The following is a 26,351-nucleotide window of genomic DNA, read 5'->3' as shown; positions in this document are numbered from 1 at the left end:
TTTTTTTTTTTTTTTTTTTTTTTTTTTTTTTTTTTTTTTTTTAATCTACAGTTGTTTCACCCAGGGGGTTAAAGACAAATCCTTAGCCAGAAGTAGCAGTTTATTTTTTTAACTGGGGAAACTGAGGCCAAAAGCAGCTGACTGGCTTGCCAAAGTTCGTGCTGGTTAGTGACAGAGTCAGGACCACAACTAAGACTTCCTGATATCTAATCCAGAGTTGAGACAGCTTGGTCTGTCCAGCTTCTGGGGCAACCTGATGGTAGAATTTTAATTAACCAGTCATAGACAAAGCAAAGGCTTTGTCTCCGCTCTCTGCCTTTCCCTCGATCAGCAAGCATTTATTGCACACCTATGTGCAGAGCTCGTTTGGGAGACATTCCTGGGGACGGAGAAGCAGGTGCCATCATCTCTGGCACCAAGGGGCTCCTCATCTGTTTGGGAGAAAAGGCGGTGCGCAAAACATCTCTGACTCGTGTGTGATCACCTGTCGAATGTCTCATTCAGGTGTGCAGCCAAGACCATCGGGAGGGGTCACAGCGTGTGGGCTTTTCTCAGGAAAGGTTTCCAAGGAAAGGAAGAATTTGGGTTTCAAAAGATAGGCAGCATCCCCTGACTGGGTTGGGGCACTGAAGGCAGGACACTGTCTCCACAGGGTGTGTGTTAAAACGAATACAAGGCCTCAGAAGTTCCTTGGTTGTAAGAAGAGCCCGAGTCTTGGAGGGGGCAAAGCACTGGGATATTGTGCTGATCACAGGACAGATTTGATGGGAACCTGTGATGAGCACCACGACTAACGGGGCAGCCCCTTTGCCTACTGCAAAATCAAATGCTCCCAGGCAGACAGTTTTTTTTCTTTCTAGGAAAACAAGTGTCTTCCCAGGTCATGAAAAGCCGGGCTGTCCACTTGAAGTTATGGGACAAATATTCCAGACCCTTCACTGAGCCTGTATTGAACACCTACTATAAATTGGGAATTGTGCTAGTGGCTGGGGATTCACAGGGGCCTAAGTCTTGTACTTGCCCTAGTTCATGGTCTGGAGAGGAAGACACTTGCATGATAGATTTCTTTAGGGAAAGGTGCTCTCCTTTCCTGCCCGATTCCCCCCGTTGGTCAACGGAAGCGGTCAAGTCCTTCCCCTCTGCAGACCTGACTCCAGGGCCAGAGTTGGACAGGAAGAAGGACCCAGGACCATGACAACTGGGAGAGGTTTCCCTTCAATTTCAGTCCACTCCCTGAAGACCCATCTGGAGCTCTCCTTTATAGCCTGGGCCCAAAAGTCACTACCTCCAGGCAGCCTCCTTTCCTGTGTCTGCTCCCCGCCCCACCCCACCACCCCCACAGCCTCTCCAGAATGACAATGACCTGTGTGGACTGTGTTTAGGCCCCTGTAAGCACAGGCCATGAGGCAGGGGGGATGGCCGCAACTTCAAGCTTGTAACAGTCATGGGGACTTTGCATAGGTGGGTGTTAGACAAATGTTTGTTGACTGAATCCCAGGAGCTTTGGAATGACTGTCCTCTCAACGGCGTTTCTGTTCTACCCGCCTAGGGCTTGACTGTTTACCAAGGGCCTTATCCCCTCTCCGTTTCTGTCTTGGGATCCTCTCCACACCTCCTGTGACGTCTCTGCTCCTGGGGCCCGGGGAGATGCTCGAGGTGCTGGGATGCCAGGCGGCGAGGGGCCGAAACCTGCAGGTGAGAGCCTGCCCGGGCCCTGCACAGAGACTGACTCGGCCTGTCCCTGGCTTCTAGTCCCGCCGTGTCACAGCCAGACTGGCCTGTGGGTGCTCCCCACATGGAGGGGGGGAGCGGGGGGGCATGCGCCTGCAGGAGCCTCAAGCCCTCTGGTGACGGGCCTGGAGCCCAGCCCCTCCTGCTGCTGGCGGAAGCCAGGGGACACAAGGGGACCTTCAGGAGGGCCGGCCTCTCAGGACTGGACCTCGCCTTTAGGTGCTGGGTTTCCCGTAAAGTGTAAATTCACCTTCATTCATTTTATCCCCCCCCCCTTCTGGTTTTATAATTTGGAGAATTGTACTCCTCTCTCCCCCCCGCAAAACCTGCCCAAGAAAGGGAGCCTTAGCAGTACAAGTGCATAGAAAAATACAAACAAACCCATGCGTCTTGGTTGACAGTTAAGTCTGATAACACTCGGCTTAGCAATTACAGAGCCGTCATGCTCCCTGCTGAGCAAACAGAGTTTTGGGGAAAATCCGTAACAGCTGTAAGCATATTACGGCATCAGAAACCCAACTTACCAAAAAGATTCGTGAGAGAGTGGCTAGTCACAGTTTGAAGGCATACTTACTTTAGAAGAGACTCATAAAGCTCCTGAATTTGAGTGAGTATGCATTCATATGTTCTAGTCCCCAGGGTTTTCAGAGAGTTTAGAGAAAGTGACTTGTTCTATCCTGTGGCTAATTAGTGGCCAAGCCTTGTACTTAGGCTCATTCTTTCTGAGCCCTGGACTCTTCATCTGAGCCTCCCTGGGATAGAAGGCTTTGCTTCCAGGCTACTCATTAAACACTAAGTAGAAAGAAAGGAAAAAATGTCTTAAAGCTCAGGGGTATGAAGACATCCTACGCTGACAACCAATTAAAGACTCAGATAAAATACTTCTGAAATGATTATATGCTGCAAAGCAGTTGGTGGGGAAACAGGACTTGAATTCCTTAAAAGGGATTTACAGTAAAGATCTAGAAACTCATCTAACGGCCTGTTCTAGAAGTGCGAGCAAGAGATGTCCGGGTAGAATGCCAGAGTCCTGATTGGATTCCTTCTGGCTCTCGGACCCGGTACAAATCATTGCCCCTTCCTCAGCCTCTATTACTCATCTTAAATGAAAAAAAAAAAATGATGCTAACATCTAAATTGCTCCCAAAGAGTGAACTAAGGTCATCTAATCAGTCCCCACATCTGCTCCATTTTGTCTTAAATGTCCCTTGAGCCCTCATTTCTCCCTCGCCTCACTGTCCTTCCTTTAGTTCATCTTTCTACCTGGTCTCTCCCAGGCTGGGCTTTGTCATTCCGCTCTCCTCCACGTTGCAGCCGAAGATCTTTCTAAACAGCAAAGCCAGTCACATCACGAATCTGCTTTAAACCCTTCAACAGCATCTTCTTCCTCTCGGGATAAAATCCCAAGTCCTTATACTGGTCTACACAGCCCTTCATGGCCTGGCATCTGCCCACCTCTCTAGACTCCTACTACTTGTCTCACTCAGATGCTAGCTCCAGCCATGACACACTAGCTGCGGTTCCCTAGCGAGCCAGCCTTTCTCACCTCCGCAGTTTGCAGTGGCTTTTCCCTCTATCTCAAATGCTCAGTCCCTTCCAGCGCACCTTTCCTCCCCCTAACCCCATAATCCTGTGAATCCTTGGTCCATGTTACTCACCTGGAAGCCCTCCCCTGATCTGAACTCACCTTCTCTGTGCCCCCCATCAGCACCCCATGCTTCTGTCTTCTTAGCACTCATGTCCTGATTAAGACCACCTTTTCCCATGGTAGTCCCGCTCAGTTCTGCGCGACTGCCTTACCCATCATGTTTCCAGTGGAGCCTGTTGAATGAATGATGAATGTTTAAATGCTTTGTAAATTGCAACTTGCTACACAAGTGTTAATTATTGTGTAATATTACTGTGTTTGGGTTGGTGGTGTAATATTGTTGGCCTACTCACCCATTTGATAATAACGAAGATCACATTTCACTTACATCATTCTGGTTCCTTCTTAAACACAATAAAGGTTACCACTTACTGAGTATTTAGTCTGGGCTAGGTTCAGGGGTAAGATTTGAGACATACGATCTCATTTACACATCATCAAAGCAATATTACAAGCTAGGTTCTATGCTAAGCATCATCCCCATTTTTCAGATGGAAGAACTAAGGCAGGCTCAAAGAGGTTAAGTAGCTTGCACAACATCAAATAAGTCGATTGTGAATCCAGTTTCTTCAAGGTCCAAACCCGACTTCTAGTTGCACTGGGATGGGTCAATCAGTTATGCATCTGCCTTTGGCTCAGGTCATGATCTCTAGGGGTCCTGGAGTCTGGCTCTCTGCTCACTGGGGGGTCTGCTTCTCTCTCTCTCATTCTCCCTCTAAGTTCTCTGTCCTTCTCAAATAAATAAATAAAAATCTAAAAAAAAGAAAAAACCAACCTGAATTCTGACATCTCCCAGTTTTCCCAAGGTTGTCAGATAAGGACACTATCAGCTGTGAAAAGCAACCCACAGAATGGGGGAAATGGGAGAAAAAAAATTGCAAGGCACATGTCTAATGAGGGATTAATAGCCAGAATATAGAGAGAAGTCTTAAAACTCAACAACAAAACTATAATAAACAGCCCGATCTAAAAAAAATGGCCAAAAGACTCGAACAGACATTTCGCCAAAGAAGACATATAAATGGCCAGTAAGCAAATTAAAAAAAAAAAAAAGCTCAAATCACTCATCATCAGGGAGATGCAAATCAAAACCACAGTGATATGTCACCTCACACCCATTAGGATGGCTCTGATGAAAAGAAAACAACAGAAAATGACAAGTGTGGACAAGGCTATGGAGCAATCGAAACACTTATGGATTGCTGGTAGGAATGTAACATGGTGAAGCCACTGCAGAAAACGATATAGTGGTTCCTTGAGTGAAAAATAGAATTGCCAGCCAGTCACCATATAATCCCATAGTTCTTCTGGGTATGGAGCCCAAGAAGTGAAAGCAGGGTCTAGAAAAGAGCTTTGTATACTCATGTTTATAGCAGTATTATTTGCAATAGTCAAAATGTGGAAGCAACCCAGCCGTCCATTGACTGATGAATGAACAAGCAAGAGAGCAAGATGTATGTACCTATAGGGGACTATTACACAGCCTTTAAAAGCAAAGAAATTCTGACACATGCTATGACATGAATATTGAGGACATTTTATGGAGTGAAGTAAGCCGGCCACAAAAAGCAAATCCCATGTGGTTGCACTTATTTGAAGTGACTAAGAGTTGCCAGAGTCATAAAGACAGAAAGTAGAATAGTGATGGGGGGGGTGGCTGGAGAAAGAGGGGAATGGAGAGTTGCGGTTCAGCGGGTGCGGGGTTTTGGTTTTGCAAGATGAAGAATGTTCTGGAGGTGGGTGATGGTACTGGTGGCACAATGATGCGAATATACTTAATACCACCAAACTAGACACTTAATATGGTTAAAATGGTCAATTTTATGTTTTGTATATTTCACCACAATTTATGACAGATATTAACCAGGCTTGCCAAAGTTCTCAGGTTAATTTCCTTCTGATGGATGTTTGCTGTTTTCCCTCCAGATAACCTGCCCTTTATTTCTTTTTCCTCCTAAGACCAGACAGCTCTTGGCCAGGAACTCTAGGGCCCCCACACTGGCCAGTACCCCTATAGAGGGCAGGGCCCAGCCCCGGGCCTTTAGCTCACTCCCCTGGAAAGAAAGCACTTCTATTCCGAAGGCAGTCGGTACATACTTTACCCACAACAGTTGACGGATGACTGTGGATTCCTTCTGTTCCCACGAATCACATCGGGACTAACTGTACTGTGCATTTGCCATTACTGGTAGCTAATCCCGACAGTGACGCTGGACATCGTTATTAATAGGCAAAGGACACACCAAGAGAGAGGGGAAGTGGCTGGGGCTGAGTCACACAGCAAAGCTAGGACTCAGGACTCAGAGCTCCCAGTCTCTAACCTCACCCTGGGCTTTGTCCCACACACCTGGCAGTTCCAGAGACTTGCTCCTTTTTGTCCCCTGGCCAGCCTACAACTCTGAGTAGGTCTGATCTGTCTTGCTGAGAAATGAAGCAAAATCTTCCTTGAGATGATAGCTTCTGATATTTTTATTTCTACTGGTTGGCAGGAAACCAGAGACCATACTACTTGCCGAATGACGTTCAACATATCATTGAAAGTCTCGGGGCATGGTGGGGGGGAGTCTCTGGACCCTCAGTTTTCCCTTCAGTAAAAAGTAGACAAGAATTATTGATATTCACCGCCCAGAGAAACTAAGGGTGAGCTAGAGAGAGAAGGATTGGAGTGTACTTATCCAATCTATTCTGCATTATCCTTTACATGAGTGAACCCCAAATCTAACTAAGCATCAAAATCACATGGGTAGCCCTTAAAAATAGAAATCCCTGGGCCTTGATCAGCCCAGCTTCCTTGTATATCTCCCTTTCCCTAGCCAGGTGGCCTCTGATGTGAAGGGAATCCCCTCGAGTTGAGAAGTGAGGTGGTCTTTAACTTCTCTAGTTAAATCCTCTCCAGCCTGGCTTAAAGGCACCTTCACTATGAGATGGGAAGCAGTGCCGTCTGTCTCCTTTGAGCTCTCGCTTGGACTTGCTGTTCCCCCAATTTTGGCACTTCTCACATACTGCCTGTTATTTTTACCTAACTATTTCAAATCTTTGCCTCTTGTTTCCTCAGTTAGCTACTGGAGGATAAGAATGGTGCCATACCCTTCTATTATTGCCCACAAATGCCAGCTCCGTTAGCACATAGTATATGTTCAATAAACATTTGTTGAATTGCAAATCATGTAAGAAACCTGAAATAACTTCTAACTTATTTGGGGAGATGTTCTGTTCTGTGTTCCTTGGAAGTTTTCTGCTCACGTGGAAAGAACGTTAGACAGAGGCAGGGGGCCTAGCTTCCAATCTTGGTTGTCTCATGGATCCCCACAGCAAGTCACTAGCTTTCGCTAGCCCTCAGTTCCCTCAATTGTGAAACCAGGACTGATTGGTGAAGTTTTCATACTTTTAGTTTTCAGCTCTGGCTTTTGGCTACTCTAGATAGCAAGGGGCAGCCTTTTTCATGTTAGTGCCTTTAAAGCTCCCCCCCCCCCCGCCATAAAGCTAAATAAATAAATAATTTCTTTAAAGATTTTCTTTATTTATTTGACAGAGAGAGCACAAGCAGGGGGAATGACAGGCAGAAGGAGAGGAAGAAGCAGGCTCCCTGCTCAACGAGGAGCCCAATGTGGGGCTTGATCTGAGGACCCTGGGGTCATGACCTGAGCTGAAGACAGACACTTAACCAACAGAGCCACCCAAGTGCCCCAAGGCTGCGTCAGCCCCAGTTCATAAAATGAGAAACTCAAGTAAACATTAAATAAGTGCTTTGGCCAAGCTTCTGGGCATAGCGTGTGCACACATGTGTGTGTGTATATGTTTGTGCATGTGTGCAGGGTTGTATGGGACTCTCGGCTCCTTCCAATTTTAGTATATGTGCTGCCGAAGTGAGCACAGGACTGTCAATGCTTAAAATTATCTGCATCTTCACTATCTCCTCTGTGAATGACCCAGGGCAAAGGTATGACCTTCTAGTTGGATGTCCTCTTGTCCCTCTGCACTCTCCCATCCAGAACCCAAATGTCCCCTGCTGTGTTCAGTAAGATCTGTTCAAATTCTGTCCTTCGAAGGGCACCTGGGTGGCTCAGTGGGTAAAGCATCTGACTCTTGATTTCGGCTCAGGTCATGATCTCAGGGTCCTGGGATCCCTTCCCTGCATCAGGCTCCACACTCAGCGGGGAGTCTGCCTGAGGATTCTCTCCCTCCACCCCATACCCCTTCCCCCTCTAAAACCAAACCAAATCAAAAACAAAGACTGTCCTTTGAGGAGGAGATGAAGGACACAAGACGCTAGTCTTGCCCTCGTGGAACTTCTGGTCTAAGAAGCTGGGATTAAAATGTGTGGGAAAAGTATGTGCAATCCTCTGTAAAGGGAGTACCTGGGAGCCAAGTGCTGCTTTGCTGTATCTCCACCTAAACAGTGCCTGGTATATAGAAGATGCTCCACGAATATGGGAAAATGGCCATGGTTTCCAAACTTTTTATTTATTTTTATTTAAATCCAGTTAACATGTAGTGTGTTGTTATTTTCTGTTCTAGTAGGTAGAGTTCAGTGATTCGTCAGTTGCATGTCACACCCAGAGCTCATTCCATCACATCCCCTCCTTAATGCCCATCACCCCATTACCCCAGCCCCCCAGTCCCCCTCCCATCCTCTCCGGCAGCCCTCAGTTTGTTTCCTATGATTAAGAGTCTCCTATGGTTTGTCTCCCTCTCTGGTTTCGTCTTTTCAGACTACTCATTTTAAAGAAGGGAAAGCCATTCTTCGGTGAGATTTGACCTCAAGCTCACCACGAAATGGACAGACTGACAGCTGCTGTGCTCCCTGGCGAAGGGAGCTAGGGTCAAGCCCTGCCCGCTGTCTCCTCTGGACCCCAGAGAGGTTCTTCAGTGCCCAGTTGGAAAACTTGCTATAGTCACTGGAAAAGGATGTGCAGATCAACCCTGCCGCATGGGGGATACTAGCATAAATAAACAGTGGTTTGAAGCACCAGGCACTCCAAAGGGAATATTTGCATCTGAAAAAATGTTGTCGGTCTCCCCTGTCCCCTCCTTCTACGCAGCCCCAAGTAGTGAGAGCAGAGGGAAGGAAGTTTGGAATAGGAGGCTTTTGAGTTGGTCCACAAATGTATATTGCGGTAATGTTTGTTCACTTTAAATAAAGGAAAGAAAGCCATTGTCGTAATGTCTTCCAGAATTCCACAGAAGCCCCTTTGGTGTTATCCTACAGGCAGTCCTGATATGCAGATACAATGGAAAACTCTTATGCAATTTGTCTGGTAATTGAGTATGTGGCGCTGCCTGGTTTGGGTCCCAGGGCACCCGGCATTACCCTGGCAGCTGTTAACGTTCCTGACGAAATTCATGGTTAGCTTTAGGCACAAACAGATGCCGAAGGGGGCTACCTGTTGAGAGCATCTCTACACCACGCCTGCTGGACTGAAACCTGCTGCCTGCCTTGCCTTGGTCTTCTCCTTCCCGCCTCCAACCCCGGTGGACAAGGGAGGGAAATCTCTCACCCAGAGGATGCTTGCTAACTCATCAAGGTGGTCCAGGGAACAAGGCTCATCTCAGAACTGCATCCGGAAGACAACCGGCAGTCACCAACATCTTTTTAAAAACTTGTCAAAGGGAGAAAGATCTTGAATTAAGTTTTCATCATTATCCGTCTCATGGCCCTTTCATTACGTCTCATTACCCACCAATTACCTACAGACTGTCCCTCCTCAAAGGTGTCAAAAGGGGCAGACAGATAATGTTGGGAACCCTGCTATAGACTGAATGTTTGTGTCTCCCGCATTCATATGTTGAAACCTAATCCCCAGTGTGATGGTATTTGGAAGTGTGGCACTTGGGAGGTGATTAAATCAAAAGGGCTCTCACTCTTATGAATGGAATTAGCACACTTATGAAAGAGAGCCTGGAGACATCCAGGCTTCCACCATTTGAGGACACAGCTGGTGAAGATGGCTGTCTATGAACTGGGAAGAGGGCCCTCACCAGACACCAGATCTGCTGGAATCTTGGTCTTGTTCAGCCTCCAGAAGTGTGATAAATAAATTTCTGTTTCTCATAAGCCACCCAGTATATAGTATTTTATTATGGCAGCCTGAATGGACTAAGACTGAGCCCATTCAACAGCAGAGCAATTTGAAGGATGAAAGGAGCTTCCTTTAGTATTTTACTGGGAGCCCCAGCTTCTCCTCCACTGCCTGGCTTGGCCATCTCCTTCCCTCTTGTCAAGTCCCCTGACTTCTCTATCTTCAAAATCTAGCTCTTGGGGCGCCTGAGTGGCTCAGGCCATGACCTCAGGGTCCTGGGATCAAGCCCTGCATCAGGCTCTCTGCTCAGCGGGGAGCCTGCTCCCCCCTCTCTCTGCCTGCCTCTCTGCCTACTTGTGATCTCTGTAATAAATAAAATCTTAAAAAAAATCTAGCTCTGGCCTGACCCTGATGAGGACAGGAGTCTAGCCGCCCCCGCCCTTCTGCTACTGCTGACTTCACCCCCTTGTCCAAGCCACCAACCAACACCCTCCCACCCCCAGAATCTGGACTAGTCTTTTACTAAAGTGGTTGAGTTGCTATCATGAAATTCAGTCTTAGGATAGAAGTCACTGAAGGCGAGGGCTGGAGAGAACCTTGATGATCAGGAGAAACTAAGGCCTGAATGGAGGACTTGCCCAAGTTCTCTTCGCAAGTCATGGCAAAGCTAGAGCTGCAAGCCAAGTTTTCCTTTGAGCACCTTATGCCTTTATGGCTACATCCTGAGCTCCTTGGTTTGTTTTCTTGGTCTCCCCCCACCCCCCGCCGCTGTCCCCAGCATTCCTTCTCCCCTCTGACCCTTTCCCCAGTCCTGTATCTCTAGAGAAAGGCTCTAGAAATCCCTGCACGACGGTGTACTTTTTTTTTTTTTTTAAATTTTGGTGTTGTTTGGAGGGATTGACAACCTAAAGAGACACAGAGCCCTGACAGAGCCCTGTGATGCCCAGCTCTGAAACATGACTTGATCCCGACTAAGGTCATCCCTGACATGTATTCAGAACCCCAAATATCGGTTCCTAGAGTTTAGGTCATTTGCCCAAGGTCCCTCAACTAAGAGATGGTCACAGCGGGAGCCAGCTGGAGGTCTTCAGATGCTGGGGGAGACGCTGGGCCCCTGAGCGCGGCTCCAGGCACTGCTCAGAGCTTGCAGGCTGTGGAGGCTCTGGGAGCCAGAGGCAAGCCCAGACCCCGTTCCCCTGCTCGCAGCAGCAAGGCCCCAGGGGACATGCGTTATTTCTTTAGGTCTTGAAGCCTCTTCGTTTTGCGCGTGTGGCTCCTGTCAACTTCTGGGTGGGGAGAGATGGCGTGAGCAGTGCACATGGGCCTTCTGGAAGGAAGCGGAGCATCCTCGAGGGAGCACGGCTATTGTGAGCCCAGCACACCGGCCTGAACACAGACCTCCCCACTGCGCGCCGGGGCCGAGACCGCGGCGCTTCGGGGCCGCGAAGCTGGAGGCAGCTCTGCCTGCAGCTCGAGCGCGCCGGGACGCGCGGACTTTCCCGGGAGGAGCGCTCTTGGTTCCCGTCCCGCCTGCGGGTCGCCTACGCTCCCAGGGGACCTGCCGATCCCCGCGGAGTTCTCGTGGCCGCGCCCCCTCGTGGTTCTCCCCGGAGCCCCTCTCGTGCCCCCCATCCCCCTGCCCAGGGCCACGTGCAGCAGGTTTTGGCGCTGGCGGGAAAGACGCGAGTCGCGGGGCACGCGAGGCGCCACCCCTGGGGCCCGTCCGGCAAGCGCATCTTCCTGACGGGTCCCTCGCGGTCCAACCGAACTCTCCCGGGCCCGCTGCTTCGGTTGGCTCCCAGCACAGAAGCGCCTTCGGATGACCACACTCACTAACTTTGGGGGGGAACTCCCCGGGGAAGGCGGCTAGGGACCCCGAATGTGAGCCGGGACGCGGCTCCCAAGGCTCACGAGCCGCCGCCGGAACTGGAGAGAGAGGGGCGTGTGGGCTTCCCGGGGACCGTCCCAGCACGCTTCCCTCCGCAGACGTCAACCGTCAACCGTAGCCCCTAGGCGGGCGAGCCTTCCGCGTCTCAGAGATCTGGCGGGCTGCGCCGCTCGGGGTCTTTGCGTCTCGAGGGATGGGTTGGGGGCGGGGGGACCGCCGGCGAACGGCTGGCTGAGGAGACCTGTTTGCCCGCGGCTTTGAAGGTGGGATCGAGTAGGCTCCGCTGACGGAGAAACCCGAGAGAAGACTTCGGATTTTTTTTTTCCCCCTTCCCTCTCCTCAGAAAAGCATCCACATCGTGGGGTGTGGGAATAAAGAGGAGAATAAACACAAACAGCCTCAAAAAGACGCCAAGAAAAGCGAAGCCAAAAGAAGCAATCGCAACACTGTTACAAAACTGTCTGGTTTTGTAACAATTTCCCTGCAGCCGGCCAATGAGCGGCGTGGCGGCGCGTCACGTGGTACTGTTTTATATAACACTTCGCTGAGACAGGACAGTTATCAGTCGGCGCGAGGCGGCCGGCGTCTTGCTCGCGGAGGCGCGGCAGCGAGGGGCGCGCGGTAGCGCGGCGGTGGCTGTCCGAATTCTCTTCAGTCCCTGCTCTCTGCTCTGGGTCTCCGGCCCCTAGACGCCTCTTCCTGCGCGCCTGTCTCTCTCTCTATGGATTCACTTCAGACCGGACAGATGCTAAGCGTGACCGCCGAGCTCGGCGGCAACAACTTAGAACTGGCGGAGCCGGCGGCAGCCGAGACCCGCGCAGGCATGGGCCCCCAGCCGGGGGCGGCTACGGAAGGCTCCGCACCTTTGGCCGCTCGGGAGCCGGAGCCGGAGGAGCCGCCTCCGAGTCCCTCGACCCCCGAGTACAAAGTCCTGCTCGAGCAGGCTGACGCCCTGGCGTCCGGGGGCCGCCTCCGGGAAGCCTTCGAGGTGTACCGACAGCTCTCCGAGCGGCAGCAGCTGGTGGCCGAGCAGCTGGAACAACTGGTGCGCTGCCTGGCCCAGAACGTCCCGCAGGGCGAGGTGCTGCCGCCGGCGCCCCCGGACGGGAGCGGAGCGGCGAGCTGTGAGGCGGCGGCGGGAGAGGCAGGGGCGCCAGCGGCCGCTGCCGCCACCGAGGTGTGGGACGGCTTCAAGTGCAGGAAGTGCCATGGGTTTCTGTCAGACCCCGTGTCCTTGTCGTGCGGCCACACCTTCTGTAAGCTATGCCTGGAGCGCGGCCGGGCAGCCGACCGGCGCTGCGCCCTGTGCGGGGTCAAGCTCTCGGCGCTGATGGTGGCCGCCGGGAGGGCTCGCGCGATCCGGCGAGTTGAGCCGCCGCCGGCGGCCTCCGCCGCGCCTCCGCCGCCGCCGCCGCCGCCGCCACCGCCGCCGCCACCGCCGCCGCCGCTACGGGTCAACGTGGTGCTCAGCGGCCTCCTGGGCAAGTTGTTCCCCGGCCCTGCACGGGCGTCGCAACTCCGGCACGAGGGCAACCGGCTGTACCGCGAGCACCAGGTGGAGGCGGCGTTGCTCAAGTACAACGAGGCGGTGCGCTTAGGTGAGCCCGCGGCGTCGCGGGGCCGGGCCGGGGGGGGGGGGGGGGGAACGAGCCGTGACTGGAGTGGGGGAGCGGTGTCTGGAGTTCGGACTCTAACTTGGTCTGGGTCGCTACCCATTTCTCCCCCTTTCAGTGTCCCTGTCTGTCCCTGTCGCTCTTTGTCTTTTTCTGTGTCTCCCCGTGGGATGGATTCCCGAGTCTCTCCGTCAGCTTTTGTCTGGGTCACCGTTTCTCTGTCTCTTTCGAGGGCCTTTCGCATCTTTGTGTTCCCCCCCTCCTCCCCCCACCCTGTCCCGTTCCTTGCGTCGGGTCGCGCGGTGCCAGAGTCTGTCCCTCCGCCCTCTCCCTCCGCGCGCCGGGGCTCCTCTTGCACCTGCCCGCACCTTCCCCGCGGGCGGAGGAACTTCTCACCCTGCCCACACTGGCGCCGGGGCTGGCCCGCGACGTTCGGTCGGCGCGGGCGTCTGCGGCTCGCGCCCGGGCCCGGGGCCGCCGCGATGGCGGGAATCGGCCCTTCCGGGGCCGCGGCTCCCGGTGGGGTGGGTCCGGCGTGGAATTAGGTCAGGAGAGCACTGGTTGCATAAGGGCCGCGAGCGGCCCGGGCCGGGCGGCCCCTCCTCCGCGCGGGCGGGATTGTGTAACGGCTGAGGTAACCGAAGTGGGCCACGCTCGCCTCGGAAACCATCCCGCGAACGTGTGCGGGGGGAGGGGAGCGTTCGCGCCCCGCTGCCCTGTGACTCATTGTCACCGCTTCCTATCACACGATCCCTGGCTGAAATAGATGCCCCCCCCCCATTCCGCCCGCCCGCCGCCTGCGCCCTCTCCTCGCACCCCTACCCCGCCAACCTGGCGGGCGACCGGGCGGCGCAAGTGCTCGGGAATCCCCGGGGACCGCGGGCTGGCCACGGATGGGGGCGTGTCGCGGTCCCCTGCTGCCGCGCGCTGCGGGAGGACGGACAGGTGGGCTCGGCGGCTTCAAGGGCAAAGTGGGCAGCCCCACGGTTCTGGCCGCACCGGGGCGCCGGAGCTTCCTCGAGGAGCCGCTCCCGCCGACCCTCCGCGTCCCAACCCAGGAAGTGGCTGCCGAGCCGCGGGCGGGTAGTGCCCATCTCTGGCCGGTCGCCCGGAGCTCGGCCGGGGCGGGGCGCGGCGTCCGGCGAAGCGAGCCGGGGAGGAGGCGGCAGGGCCGGGCAGACTGGGCTCTGGAGATCCCAGGGCGCCCTGAGCCCAACTCCGACGGGTGGAGGCGGGGGAGGGCTTGAGGCTCCACGTGTTGACTCGCTGCCCGAATTTGCAACAGGTAGTAGGGGAGGGGGAGGAGCGCGGGCTGGCGGTGCAAGGTTGCCAGGCGAGGTAATACACCCCCCCCCCCCCCCCGCACGTCCTGTGCGCAGGCAAGGCGCGGTGGGAGCCGGCACGGGGCTGGCGAGTGCCGCCGATCAAAAGGGATGGCATACACTCTAAACTCTGCTAACGTCTGGACAGCGGGTAATGGGGACCCAAGGAAGTCCTCTGCATGGCCCTGGGGAAAAATCTCGCGAACTTTGTTGGAGCCCAGTCCCTGGGCAGGAGCGGGGCAACCTGGAGACAATGGAGGTCACTTAAACCCAGATCTCCAAGGGAGGTTCCATTCTTTTTAGCCATACCTCAAGGGCCAGGAAAGCCCCTCCCCGCTGTCTTCCTCCCCCTTTGTTGCTGCCACCGCTTTTCCACTGGGAGTTTCTTCCTTCACCTCTGTTAATCTGAGCCATCAGGGTGAAAACAATCGTGACAGCCTTACCTTTTTAAGAGGTAAGGGGCCTCCCCAGTAGGTGAGTATCTCTGCGCTGAAAGATGGCCATTGTCCCCTTATTATTCTGCGTAGTGCACACCTTTCAGAAAAAGGAACATGTCCCCCGCCCCAACTTCAACGCTTCCAAGGTCTGACCGGCAGGCTGTATGATTCAGAGCAGATGCCTTCTGCTCCCTGGGCTTGATTTTCCTCATCTGAAGAATGGGTTGGTTGAATCAGGCGATCTCTAAAGGCCTGTCCAGCCCTGGCATCTAGCGATTCAAAGTGTTAGTGAGAGCCAAGCTCACTTCATTCCCAGCAGCCTTGTTCAGGTTCACTCACATTTGGCCATCTAATGAGAGGACAAAGCCTTGCAAGTGCATTCAGAGAACGTCATAGGCACTGGGCTTGGTAGACAGGTGTTGCTAATGTCATGAGTAGACTAACCTGGACTTGTCTTCCTGGTGGGCAGCCTGGGGGGTCACATCTGGCCACCTCCCTTTCTCTCCTCCCTGGCCCATTTCCTCATGGGTGATACCTCCCTCAGAAGCCAGGCTGCCCGTGGGTAGCCATGCATAGTCGCGATGAGGGGGCCAGGGTTGCCCCATGTCAGAGCGGCTAATGCATCGCTGACCCCACAGGCCCACTAAAGAACCACTTGAGAAAGAAGCAAAAATCACTTCTTTATGGGGTGCCTGGATGGCTCAGTTGGTTAAACATCTGACTCCTGATTTCAGCTCAGGTCATGATATCAGGGTTATAAGATGGAGACCTGAGTGTGGAGCCTGCTTGGGATTCTCTCTCTCCCTCTCCCACTGCTCCTCCTCTCTCTGTCAAAATAAATAAATAAATAAATGGAAGTAAACATACTTAAAAAATTATTTCTGTATAGTTGGGAAAGCTCAGACCCAGAGTGTCTGGGAAGCAGGGGGTAGTGTGGCAGGGCAACATCAGGGCTGGAAATGGAGCCTAACCCTTTGGATCCCCAGTAGAAAAATCCTAGATAACTTGCCATTTGCTCAAGACCCTTTCTCAGTAGAGGACTTAGTTTTTGCCCTGGGACCACTAATGAGAGCTTTTTTTTTTTTCTTTCCTCATTCTGGCAGCTCCAAATGACCACTTGCTTTATAGCAACCGGTCTCAAATTTATTTCACCTTGGAGTCTCATGAGGACGCGCTGCATGATGCAGAAATAGCATGTAAGCTCCGCCCACTGGGTTTCAAGGTGAGTGGAATGGGAAGGCTGGGAATGGGCTGTGCTATAGATGGGAATTGGCAGGAACAGCTGCCTTCTTGAGGGTTTGGGGCACTAGAGCTCAAACAGAGCAGGGAAAAGGCTCTGCTAAGGAGCTGGGGATCCCTTGGCGAAGGGTGACTCAGAGGTCTGCAAGGGAACTGGATTCTTCCCCACTTTACTTCTTCACCTGATGGCCTGCTGAGCAGCTTAGGCTTTGTGACTCTTCGCACATGAACTTGGCAGTCAAACCGCCTGTGTTTATGCCCCAGCTCTGCTCCTTCCACCAGCTGTGTGGCCCTGGGCAAATTACTTAACCACTCTGTGCCACATCTCCTCATCTATAAAATGAGGGGGGGTATTTAAAGCACCTACTTAACGGGCTCCTTCGTGAGGATTACGTGAGCTAATATATGTAGGATGCCTAGAACAATGCCTGGCACATAGCATTATATGGTCTGTCATTTTCAGGGACAGTAGAAAGAGGAATGTGAGAGAAGTATTGCTGGCTGGTTGTGTTATTTCGAGTCTTTCATATAATCAGCCTGCTGGTATCCCCAAACATCTAGGTCACACGAAGGGTGGTTGGAGAAAGGCTAGACACCTCTCAGGATGCTAGGAAGCAAAGTGTCACTTTCTGTATCTCTGGCCTCAGGACTGGCCCTTAGCCACGTATCCATATTTTGTTTGGGAGATTAGGTTTGAGCCTGGGCTCTACTACTTGCAAGTTAAATTGCCATGGGGAAGTCGCTTCACTTTCTGGGCCCCAAGGGTCCTGGGTTGCAAAGCACTGCTCTTGCTCTCTCCCCAGTTGCCTCCTGGGGAATGTGGTGTGAGGGTCACAGGTGAGCGTGATCGAGAGGCCATTCTGGGAGCTCTGCCGTTTGCTGGGTCTTGGTGTAATGTTCTCTCTACACAGCCCCCAGGATGCCACCTCAGAAACCCACCTTACCCAGGTTCCGATCTGTGATCCTTATCTGAATCCCATGGGGCCAGAAGTGTTCAGGGTCCAGAATATTTCTGATTTCAGAAAGACCACATACTAGGTGGCACCCTCCGGGAGCTCTGGACAACATCCCACAATCATACACACTAATATTTCTGCCGTACCTTACATGAAAATTCACACTAAATGAGATGGAGACTATGACATATTCTATATCATATATATTTGCCACCCAATAACTTCTGATGCCGAGCTTGTGAAACTTTGGACTATCAGACTGCTTCTGGAACTGGGAACCTCAGATAAAGCATTTGTGGACCTGCGTGCTGAGCCATTAGTGTCAGAGGGAAGCTCTTATGTACTTTGATGAGAAGGTTTTCATGGGTTATGGCGGAGTGGTATGTGCTCCTTCCCAAGGGACAGATTTACGGTTTACTAAAAGTCACCAGTGTCTGACCCAAAGGAGCTTCAGTGAGAACATATCTGCTTTATAGCTGTGCAGGTCAGGAAGCTGCCTGGGGGTAAGACTTCCCTTGCAGCTTCTTCTGCTCCCACCCTAAACCTAGGGCCTAAGGGTGGGAGCCTTCATGGTGCAGTGGGAAGCAGGGCTAAGGAGTAGCGGACCATTTAAGATGAAATGGGAAAAGTGACTTCCCCAGTGAAATCAGAGTTGGTGGAAGTTGTAAACAGGAGTTTCATTTCCCCAAATTGCTGGGGTAAACGGAGAGGCAGTGCAGAGAACAAATGGTATTGTCTTGAGGGTTGAGAGAAGATTTGAACTGATCCATATGATTCAAAACCAGCCCATACCCCAATTTGCATACTTCTCATCATTTCTGTGTACAATGCCCCTAGGGGCGAGGTACACCTCCTGCAGCCCTAGTCCAGCCAGTCCAGCCAGGTGCCGTGGTATTATAACTTATCCTGCAGGTGCCACAGCTCTCAGTGGGTGGGCTGGCTGTCCCAAGCAAGTGGAATATGTGGGCTGCTATTTGGTATGATTGGAGGGGTCCTAGAGGCCTCTCTGGTCTCCCAACACTTATCCCCTCTAGCTGTCCTGAAATGTCATACAAGCCTTTCTCCAGGGGACCCCTGGTAAATGGTGCTGGGAGGAGCAATGAAGGAAGCCATCATTGTATCATCATACCCAGGTATCAGCCAAGATTAGGCTCCAGGAAGAGGGTGGGGGGCATAGGAGAGGACCTCAAGAGGTTTGGAGCAGAGGCCACAGCTCAAGAAGGCAGATCCCTGCCTATGGAGCCTGTAGCCAGGCCAGAGCCAGAGGACACCACCCCAGGGTCTGTAGAAGCATGTTAGGAGGGGAAGCTGGGAGTGCCCAGCAGGAGCAACCTGGATCGTTTTCTTCTCTAAGTTAGACTCAGGGTCAGCCATAGAGGCAAGAGAGTGGGGAGCAGGCCCCCGAAGGGCACCCTAGATGACTCAAGAGCAACGCCCTCCCAGCCAAGTTGCAACGGCCACCTGTCCCAAGGCACGGAGAGAATGTTGCCATCTTTCCACCTCTTTTTTTGCTCCTCCCTCTTCCCCAGGATGCTCTTCTGCTACCTCAAGACTTTCTCTGCTGAGACAGTTGGGCAGAGACCTCTGAGAGCCCTAAAACTTCTTTATACTTTTTTTTTTTAAATATTTGTCTATTTATTAGAGGGAGAGAGAGAGAGAGAGCGAGCGCACATGCAAGGTGGGGGGAAGGGGCAGAGGGAGAGAATGTTCTAGCAGACTCCCACCAAGTGGGGAGCCTGATGCAGGGCTAGATTTCACAAGCCAGGAGATCAGGACCTGAGCCGAATCCAAGAGTCAGATGCTTAACCAACTGAACCACCCAGGTGCCCCCAAATCTTCTTTATACTTTTTAAAGGTGTGGGAAGGGAACAGAAGTGAGCTGAGCCCACAGGAGGGAAAGCATTTGCTCAGTCTCTGATTGGCCCTCTGAAGGGAAATCAGCTTTGCGGGGAAGAGCATTCTGGGGGTCCTACACCCCAGTTCTAGTTCCAGCTTTGCCACTAATTATACCTTGAGGTCTTGGGGAGGTCATGTCCTTTCCTTGGGCCTCTTCTGAAAAATGATCAGCAAGTATAGGCGATCATTCAGCCAGTAATGCGGACTAGGTCTTTGCTTGACAGACTAGTTAATAGAAAGGCCTTTCTGGGTGGGTTCTGGAAGCTGGACTAGTACGTGCTTAAATGAGGGTTCTTGCTATGTTTGGCAGTGCCCCCACTACAACAGTGGGGCAGTGGGAGGTCATTTGGCACAGTTGTTAAGAAACTGGACTTTGGTATCAGCCAGTCCCAGACTTAAACCCTGAGTCCACAATTTACTAGCTGTACTACCTTTGGGCAAGTCACTTTTCTGGGTCTCGGTTTCATCTGTAAAATGGGCTTCAGAACTTTTGCCTACATGATAGGACGGTAGAAAGGCAGTCCTTCTAAAACCCTTCACACAGTAATGACTGCTCATTAAGTGTTCGGCTAGGGTCAATAAGTCGGTAGGTGAATAAGAACAAGATTGAATGTTAATGTTTTCTTCCAGGCACACTTCAGAAAAGCACAAGCCTTAGCCACCTTAGGCAAGGTGGAGGAAGCACTAAGGGAGTTTCTGTATTGTGTGTCCCTGGATGGAAAGAACAAAAGAGCAAGATCTGAAGCCCAGAGGGTGAGTTGAGATGATGTCAGGTCCAGCTGCCCAGTGGGCTCCCACTTCTCTGTCTTCTCCAAAGAGGGAAGTGAGGGAACTGCCGTCCCTGGCATTTAGGGCCCTGAGTGGGTGGCTCCCTTGGTTAAGGGGGCAGGAAGGAGACACAAGAGCCAATTGCCTAGAAACACCATCCTCTTGGCATGTGCAATCCGATGGAGCCGTTCCCGCATTTTTGGAGGAGCCTCCGAGGAATACTCTTGCTTCTTCTAGTCCGGGTCTGGGTTGTGAGTAGGAAAACCACCCAAAGCAAACCAGACAAGTTAACATGGGGGTGGCGGCTCACTGAGGAGGATCTGGCTGTTGATGGAGAGAGGTCAGGGCTGCGGGGCTTCCCAGAGTTGTAGAACTTTGCTTTGGCTGAGTCACAGCTTCACTCGCCCCACCGGGTGAGCTCCTCGCCAGGAATGGATGCTGGTTACCATCTCCCCTGCTATATGCAGAACTCCAGCCTTCAGTCTTCACTAGAAATAGAACACACACTGTCTCACGAATGTAAGTCAGGGACCATGACGATATAATCCAAGCCGTCATTCCAACTCTTGAATCCCCGGAGAATGTGGTGGTTTTGTTTCGTTTTGTTAATTCACGAAACATTAACCCTCCTGAAGGGCTCAAGCGTCCCCAGCTCTGGGAGCGCAGTGCTTTCTGTTCCACAGTGTGCTTTCACGGTGGGGCTAACTGGCCCGGAAGTCGGATGCTGAGAGTCAGTGGTGGCCTCTGCCCTCCTTGTGCTCCTCCCCCTGGTCCACCACCTGTCTCAAGTGCCTCTGTCCCAGCGAGATTTGGCAGAGCCGTGGGTAAAGAAAGGGAGCAAGAGAAGGATTGCTTTCTGAAGGTTCCAGAAAGGAATCTTTAGCATCATCAGTGAACTAGGAGAAGCCAAGCTCTGGAGGTTGCACCTTGCACAGATTTCTTCTCTGGAAGGTTGCTTTGACCTGGTTTAAAAGTGGACAGGGTGTCCTTGAGAGGAGTACTGGTGGCCAAGAATTGCTCCAGGCTGTGAATCTTAAGTGTGGTCCATGGTGTAAATAAAAATAATAATAATAATAACACCACCTAACATTTATCCAGCATTTCCAGTGTACCAGGCACTATGCTAGGGCTTTCTGTGGAGGATGTAATTTGACCCCCACAGCATTCCTATGAGGGTAGCTGCGGTTACTTATCCCCCACGTTACTGAGGAGATAGATGAGGAAGCTGAGGTTTGATGACTTCCTGAGATCATGTAGCTGGTGATTGCTGAAAAGGCATGTAAACCCAACTCCATCTGCTTCCAGGGTCTGCCTTCTTAGCCATTCCACCATTCTTTCGTCCCAGGAGGACATGCCAGGGGGCTTGATGCTCGCTGAGGGGGTGGGGTGGAGAGCAGCAGTGGCACCATCCGGTTCTGGGGGCGGGGGATGGCCAAAGGTTGGTTAGAAGAATCTTGACTTTGGGGGCAGAGCGTGCAAAGGCCAGCAGAGGCAGGGGTCAGATCCAGGGGCGAGTGGTCTCTCTACTCCTGTTCATCCATTTCCATTTCCTACTTGGCCTGAGAGGCTCTGGTGTCGTCAGCTGGGTCGACCTCTCTTGCCAGCCACTGTTGTAGACCTGCTAGTGTCACTTCCTCAACCGCCTGATGGGATAGGGGCAAGGGCCATGCTAAGCTCTGGAGACCCAAAGAGGCATAAGCCACCGTCTCGGTCCTCAAGGACCCTCCAGCCCCGCATGTGTCATACAGTGCACTAAAAATGCCAGACAACACAAGGGCACATATGCCTATGATGAGTGTCCTGGAGTTCTGAAGCGGGGCGGAGAATTTAGAGGCGAATTTCCACTGACTGTGATGAGGCCATGGCAGCCGTATACGAACCCCGAGGGCCCTCGGCCTTTCTTACTTACTGTCCTGTTCCAGTTTCAGGGTTGAAGATTTGACAAAGGTGGTCCAGGTTCACTCAGCAGGAATCGGCTCCCTTAGGCACTCCCAGGCCTAGGTTTCTTTTTAGTAACGTTTTTACCTCGGATTCTCTCTTTCCCCTTCTTGACCCATTCAGGTCTTTCTAAGGCTGACACTGAAGTGGAAATGACTTTCTTTCGTGTGGAATGATTATTCTCACTCAGTGTTGACCCCAACTTTTGTTTCCCAAAGCCTCTGGGAAGGTCTAGAATGCAGTCTTAGGTAGTGAAGGGAAGAAGCGAAGTGCTGTTGCTGTTTCTGCCTTGTCTCCTTCAATTTCTCCCCTCTGCCCCCTTCCCACCCCCGTCCATGCTCTGCCCTTTTAACCGTGTCCCTTGGGATGCTGTGCGGCTGCCACTGAAAAGCACCATGCTCTCTTTTCAAAAGTTCTTCTCTCAGTTCCGGTTAGTTAACACACACTGTTACATCAGTTCCAGGTGTACAACACAGTGACTCAACACTTGCATACATCAGCCGGTGCTCCTCCCGGCAAGCAAGCCCCGTGCTCCTTGGGTGAGAATCCTAGGGACACTACTTCAGAAGTGGTTGGTCCTTTGGGCCCCTCAGGGGGGCTTCGGAAGGCCAGCTCTGGTTCCTGGGGAGGAGGGGCCTCTGAAAGCTGGCATTTGTGGCCCCGGGGCACTGTGAGTACCTCCTCGCCTCACTCCTTTAGCAACAACTTCCACCTGGGAAGTGGGTTTCCCAGAGCTGGAAGGAAACTGCGATCTGTCTGAGGAATTGGGACTTGAACACTTGGCCTCTGCCTGGGCCCTGGGATGGATAAGTGTCTCAGTTCAGTTCCATCCGGGGTGATGAGTATGTACTGGACATGGTCATGGGCCTCCAGAAGCTGGGCACCTGGTTAAGGAGAAAGACTCAGGTGTGTGGCACGATCTGAGACTCGGGCAAGACCGAGCAGTGTAAGGTGCTCCGTTATGGTGCAGCAGAGAACTCGAATGGACCAGTGACATCAGGGGGCCCGAGCTGAGGCACTGGAGCTGGCGCTGGACACTGAGCAGGCTTTGGCTCTGTGGAAAGTGCTGACATCTCAAAGAGCCTCGTGAAGGCACTGCTAGGGGCCAGCAAGGGGACAAATGAAACAGGACAGAGTTTGGTCGGAGTCTCTGTCAGCCTCCCTTGATCAGTTCATAGCCTGTTCCCCTGAGCAAGGGCGTGGAGCGCCCTTTAGTGGGTCTCCAGACACCGCAGCGGCTGCGCAGTGGTAAATACTTCCATGTGTGCTGGAAGCCAAGTGAGCTGCTTTCTTGTGTTTTGTGTTACATACAGTATGTCCACGCGTCTGTCTGTAACCCGTGCTGGCACAGGGGAGAATTGAAGCAAGAATGCGGGCAGCTCGTGGGGAAGCCTGCACGAGAACACATATCCTTGACTCCCAGACCCTACTGGGTCTTCTGTGTCTTCACCTGCCACCTCCCCTGCTCCCCACCTTCTCCAACCACAAGGGAAACCTGCCCCAGACAGGAGCCTGCGCGCCTCCAGTACCTGAAGTTACCCAGGAGTGAAGGCCAGAATGGGGGAGGAGAGGCTGGGTTCTGCTCTTCCCACCACTTCACTGTGGAAGGGATTAAAGGTCCAAGGAGGTTGGTCCGAGGAGGAGGAGGCAGAATGGGCTGGTAGGGGGAAGACATGGAGGAATCTAGAGGATGTGTGTAGGCTTCTACCCACGGGGCTGCTATGGACGTGACTGCAGGTCCCCGCCATGTTGTTTGCCTCCTGCCTTCACCTCTCTGTGTCTTTCCTCCTAGATAGGTCTTGAATTCCCACTGCAGCTATTTCTACGGAATGGTAGCATGGGAGTGATGGCTCTTAACTTGGCTAGGATGACAAAGTCATCTGTGATGCCATTTTGAGATCCAGATTCTAGGGCCACACTTCAGACCTGGGGGAGCCAGGCGTGGGAACTTGGAACCTGGGGTGTTCATTAGCTCCCCAGGTAGCTCGGGCGCACGCCAAACTGAGGCCCCCTGCCCTGGTACGTTGGGGTCTCTGGTTCCAGGCTGCTTCCCTGGAGTTTCACCCTGCGAGCTGTGTCCCCTGCCCCTGCCTCCCCCTCCCCCACCCCCACCACCCAAGCACCTGTAGAAACTTAAGCAGTGAAGTCTTCTGTTTTATGTCACAGCTTCTCCTTAGTTTCTTTTCACCATCAGTCCCGGGGGACTCTCAGGAACATTTTCCCGATATCCTGAAGTTGTTGGCACCTCACCCTAGATTAAAGGAACACGTAGAATCAATGGCTACTGAAGGCACCAGTCATAATCTACCAAAGTTGTCACAGGTAAAACTCAACTCACCCAGCTCGCTCGCGATGCTTCGTTTGGCTGTTGTGTGGGCAAACGTGGGAGTGAGCCCTACCTCTCCTTCGGTTCCTGAGAAGGAAGAAATGGATTCACTAGTGGTTGTGTTCTTTGCTAGAAGGTTATTTCTTACAGATAAAACCGGATTTCAGGCATGGTCCCAGGGGGGTTTGGTTTATTACCTTCATTTTTCAGTTCTTGATCAGATCCAGCTGAGAGATTTGACAGAAAAAAAAGGAGTAGGAGTAGGCCAGCTTCCCCTGGAACCATTCAATCCAGGCGGCTTTATCAGCTTAGGGGTGGAGCCTGGGAAGAGGCCTAACAACCCCTCCTTTCCTGCTTTTTTTGTTTGTTCAAGCTGCTGGTCTTTGAGCACCAGCTGAGTTCCCTGTGCAAAGACAGCCCCATTTGATCCCCAAGTAGAGGTAATTTTATATTCCCCCACGGAGTCTTACACATCAGTAGACTTCCAGGACATAGTGGCAGCTGGGAAGAGGGAAGCAATTTGGGAAGAGTTAAGTCCCTGGGAGGGAGATGGGTATTTGTGCCCATCTTTGGGAACAAGAAAACAGAACCACGGAGGAATGGGCTCTAGGCCCTGGCTTTCTCAGCAGAGAGTAAGTGGGCAGAAGTTGGGGCTCAGAAGTCCAGATTTGAAGACAGAATTTAGCCCTGAAAACCCAGGCACCTTGAGGCAATGGTCTCCCTGCACGCACCAATCCTTGCCGTGTGTTCTTCCCCTGTGTGGAAGCCCTGTGATCTCCAGGGCTTCTTGGGTTCTCTGACAGGCAGGAAACTTATATTTTTCCCTGCTTCTCTCCCTGCTCTTAAAAAGGAATAAAATGCAGGCGTGCCTTTCTTAAGAAAACAAAAACAAAAAACGGGGCCGAACCGAGTATCTTCAGAAGTCAGAGAACACCTAGTGCATTTCAGTAATGTTTGAGATCATCAGTAGACGACTGAGAACGCTCATAGTTGCCTGAAGAAGTGCCTGGAGTGACTTCTCACTTTAGCTCAATCAGAAGTGAGGGAAAATAGCACCCCTGGCTTTCCAGGGAGAGCCAGTTGTGGGGAAAGGGGAATTGGGCTTCCACATAAACTTTGCATTGCAAAGCAGTGTACCCCCATGTGGATGCGGCATAGAGGAAGTGGAGGGTGCCACACCGCTCTGGGGCTGCAGGTCCCCTGATCTCCCCAGGTTAGAGACTGAGAAAACCCATATCCTTTTTCTTCTCATCTCACCGTTCTCTCCCGACTACACACTCCCCATTTTCCATCTGTCTACCATTTGGAGGGGCTAGGGGTTGAAGGGAAAGAAAACAACATGAGCATTTGGGGACTTGCAGACTATGGATTTAGAGCAGAGTTCAGGGTTCGCCAGATAAATCTGCAAGCACCTTGTCACTGGATTTATTTCTAGATCCATTTTCAAATGCCCTCTCCTGGACAAAAAGTCTTGAAAAGACTAGAGACATTATTGGTCGTTTTGCCAAGTGACTTGTCTCTTTTTCAGACATCTCACTCAAAATCTAGTCAAAAGAGTAGTTTGTTTTTTGGCTAGTATGACACGGAGTTCTTTTGACCGGTATAACGCAGAGCTCTGGAACCCAAGGGAACTCCATAGGCCTGTGAACACACCTGTGCCAAAGCCTTAGCGAAAGTCCTTTTGGAGGTGGGGCTCTCAGATAGCCTGAAGTGGCAGAGAGAGCGGCAGGAGATGGGGGGATAGGATCCACGCTCACTGCGTGCCTTGGTTTCCCTCAGGTGGTAACTGGGGAAAGATTTGCCCAGGAGAGGGGAAGGTGCCCCACTCTCTATCTGTTCCCTTCACCACAGCCCAAGGTGTCTGTCCTCTACGCGCTTTTCTATCCTTGCCTAGGGAAGTTCTTCCGTTTCACCCAGGCCCGGCATGCCTTCTTTGCCGATGCTGGTGGTCGGAAGTAGGAAGTATGTCTTCTGACTGCCCCCCCACCCCAATTAAGCTGTGTGTCTACTCAGTGATCAGGGCTCCGTAGTTTTCTCTCTGTCCCCAGTCGGTAGCAGTGTCAGAGGATGATGCTGGTCCTAAGGTGATACTGACATTCGGCTCTTTCTCCGTCCAGGACAACCCGGAGCTCCCACGCTGTTCTAGTCAGGAGGAAGCAGCGGCGGGGGGAGACCGCAGCAGCCTGGCAAACCCAGTTAAAGTAGAGGGGGAGGGGAAGCAAGGCGACCAGAAAGGCCAGGCAGGAGACAAGGCGGAGAAGGGGGACGCGGCCTCTGCAGAAGCTGCCTCCACCAAGGCTGGCAAATGCCACGAAAAGAAAAGGAAGCATTGTCAAATTGAAACACGAGATCCAGAGGTGCCTGCGAAAGCCTTGAAGCCAGGTACTGACTCTCCCCAGGGAGAAAGGGGCTTGGAGGGGGCAGGGCCGGGACTCACAGGCATCTACCGGTCACTTAGCCTCCATGGGGGGCTCGGCGGGCTCTGCCGACTCTGGGCGTGTGGCCCAGCTCTGGCACCGAGCTGTGCCACCTCGGGGTGCCGTGAGGCCTTTGAAAGAGCCCACATGGT

At 52.5% G+C, this 26,351-nt stretch overlaps 1 protein-coding gene and 1 long non-coding RNA gene across 9 annotated transcripts in view; both read left to right on the top strand.

The window, feature by feature from the left end:
* Nucleotides 1-9,395, top strand: part of LOC132006746 (uncharacterized) — an 86,942-nt gene extending 77,547 nt beyond the window's left edge. For 3 of the 5 annotated variants that reach the window (XR_009401207.1, XR_009401203.1, XR_009401204.1), the window contains 2 exons: nucleotides 1,550-1,695; nucleotides 8,092-9,395. This is a non-coding gene — a long non-coding RNA (uncharacterized LOC132006746). The remainder of the gene's footprint in view (nucleotides 1-1,549; nucleotides 1,696-8,091) is intronic. The other 2 variants (XR_009401208.1, XR_009401206.1) reach the window with 2 other exon arrangements.
* Nucleotides 9,396-11,789: 2,394 nt separating this feature from the next.
* The window catches only part of LONRF3 (LON peptidase N-terminal domain and ring finger 3), a 38,574-nt gene continuing 24,012 nt past the window's right edge, over nucleotides 11,790-26,351 (top strand). For 2 of the 4 annotated variants that reach the window (XM_059384748.1, XM_059384746.1), the window contains exons 1-4: nucleotides 11,790-12,885; nucleotides 15,763-15,881; nucleotides 19,381-19,503; nucleotides 25,900-26,164. In XM_059384748.1, the coding sequence (XP_059240731.1) occupies nucleotides 12,009-12,885; nucleotides 15,763-15,881; nucleotides 19,381-19,503; nucleotides 25,900-26,164 (1,384 nt within the window). In that variant the 5' untranslated portion in view covers nucleotides 11,790-12,008. The remainder of the gene's footprint in view (nucleotides 12,886-15,762; nucleotides 15,882-19,380; nucleotides 19,504-25,899; nucleotides 26,165-26,351) is intronic. The other 2 variants (XM_059384750.1, XM_059384749.1) reach the window with 1 other exon arrangement.

Source organism: Mustela nigripes, chromosome X, assembly GCF_022355385.1.
Source record: "Mustela nigripes isolate SB6536 chromosome X, MUSNIG.SB6536, whole genome shotgun sequence".
Classification (NCBI taxonomy): domain Eukaryota; kingdom Metazoa; phylum Chordata; class Mammalia; order Carnivora; family Mustelidae; genus Mustela; species Mustela nigripes.
This window is presented reverse-complemented; position numbering and strand designations above follow the sequence as displayed.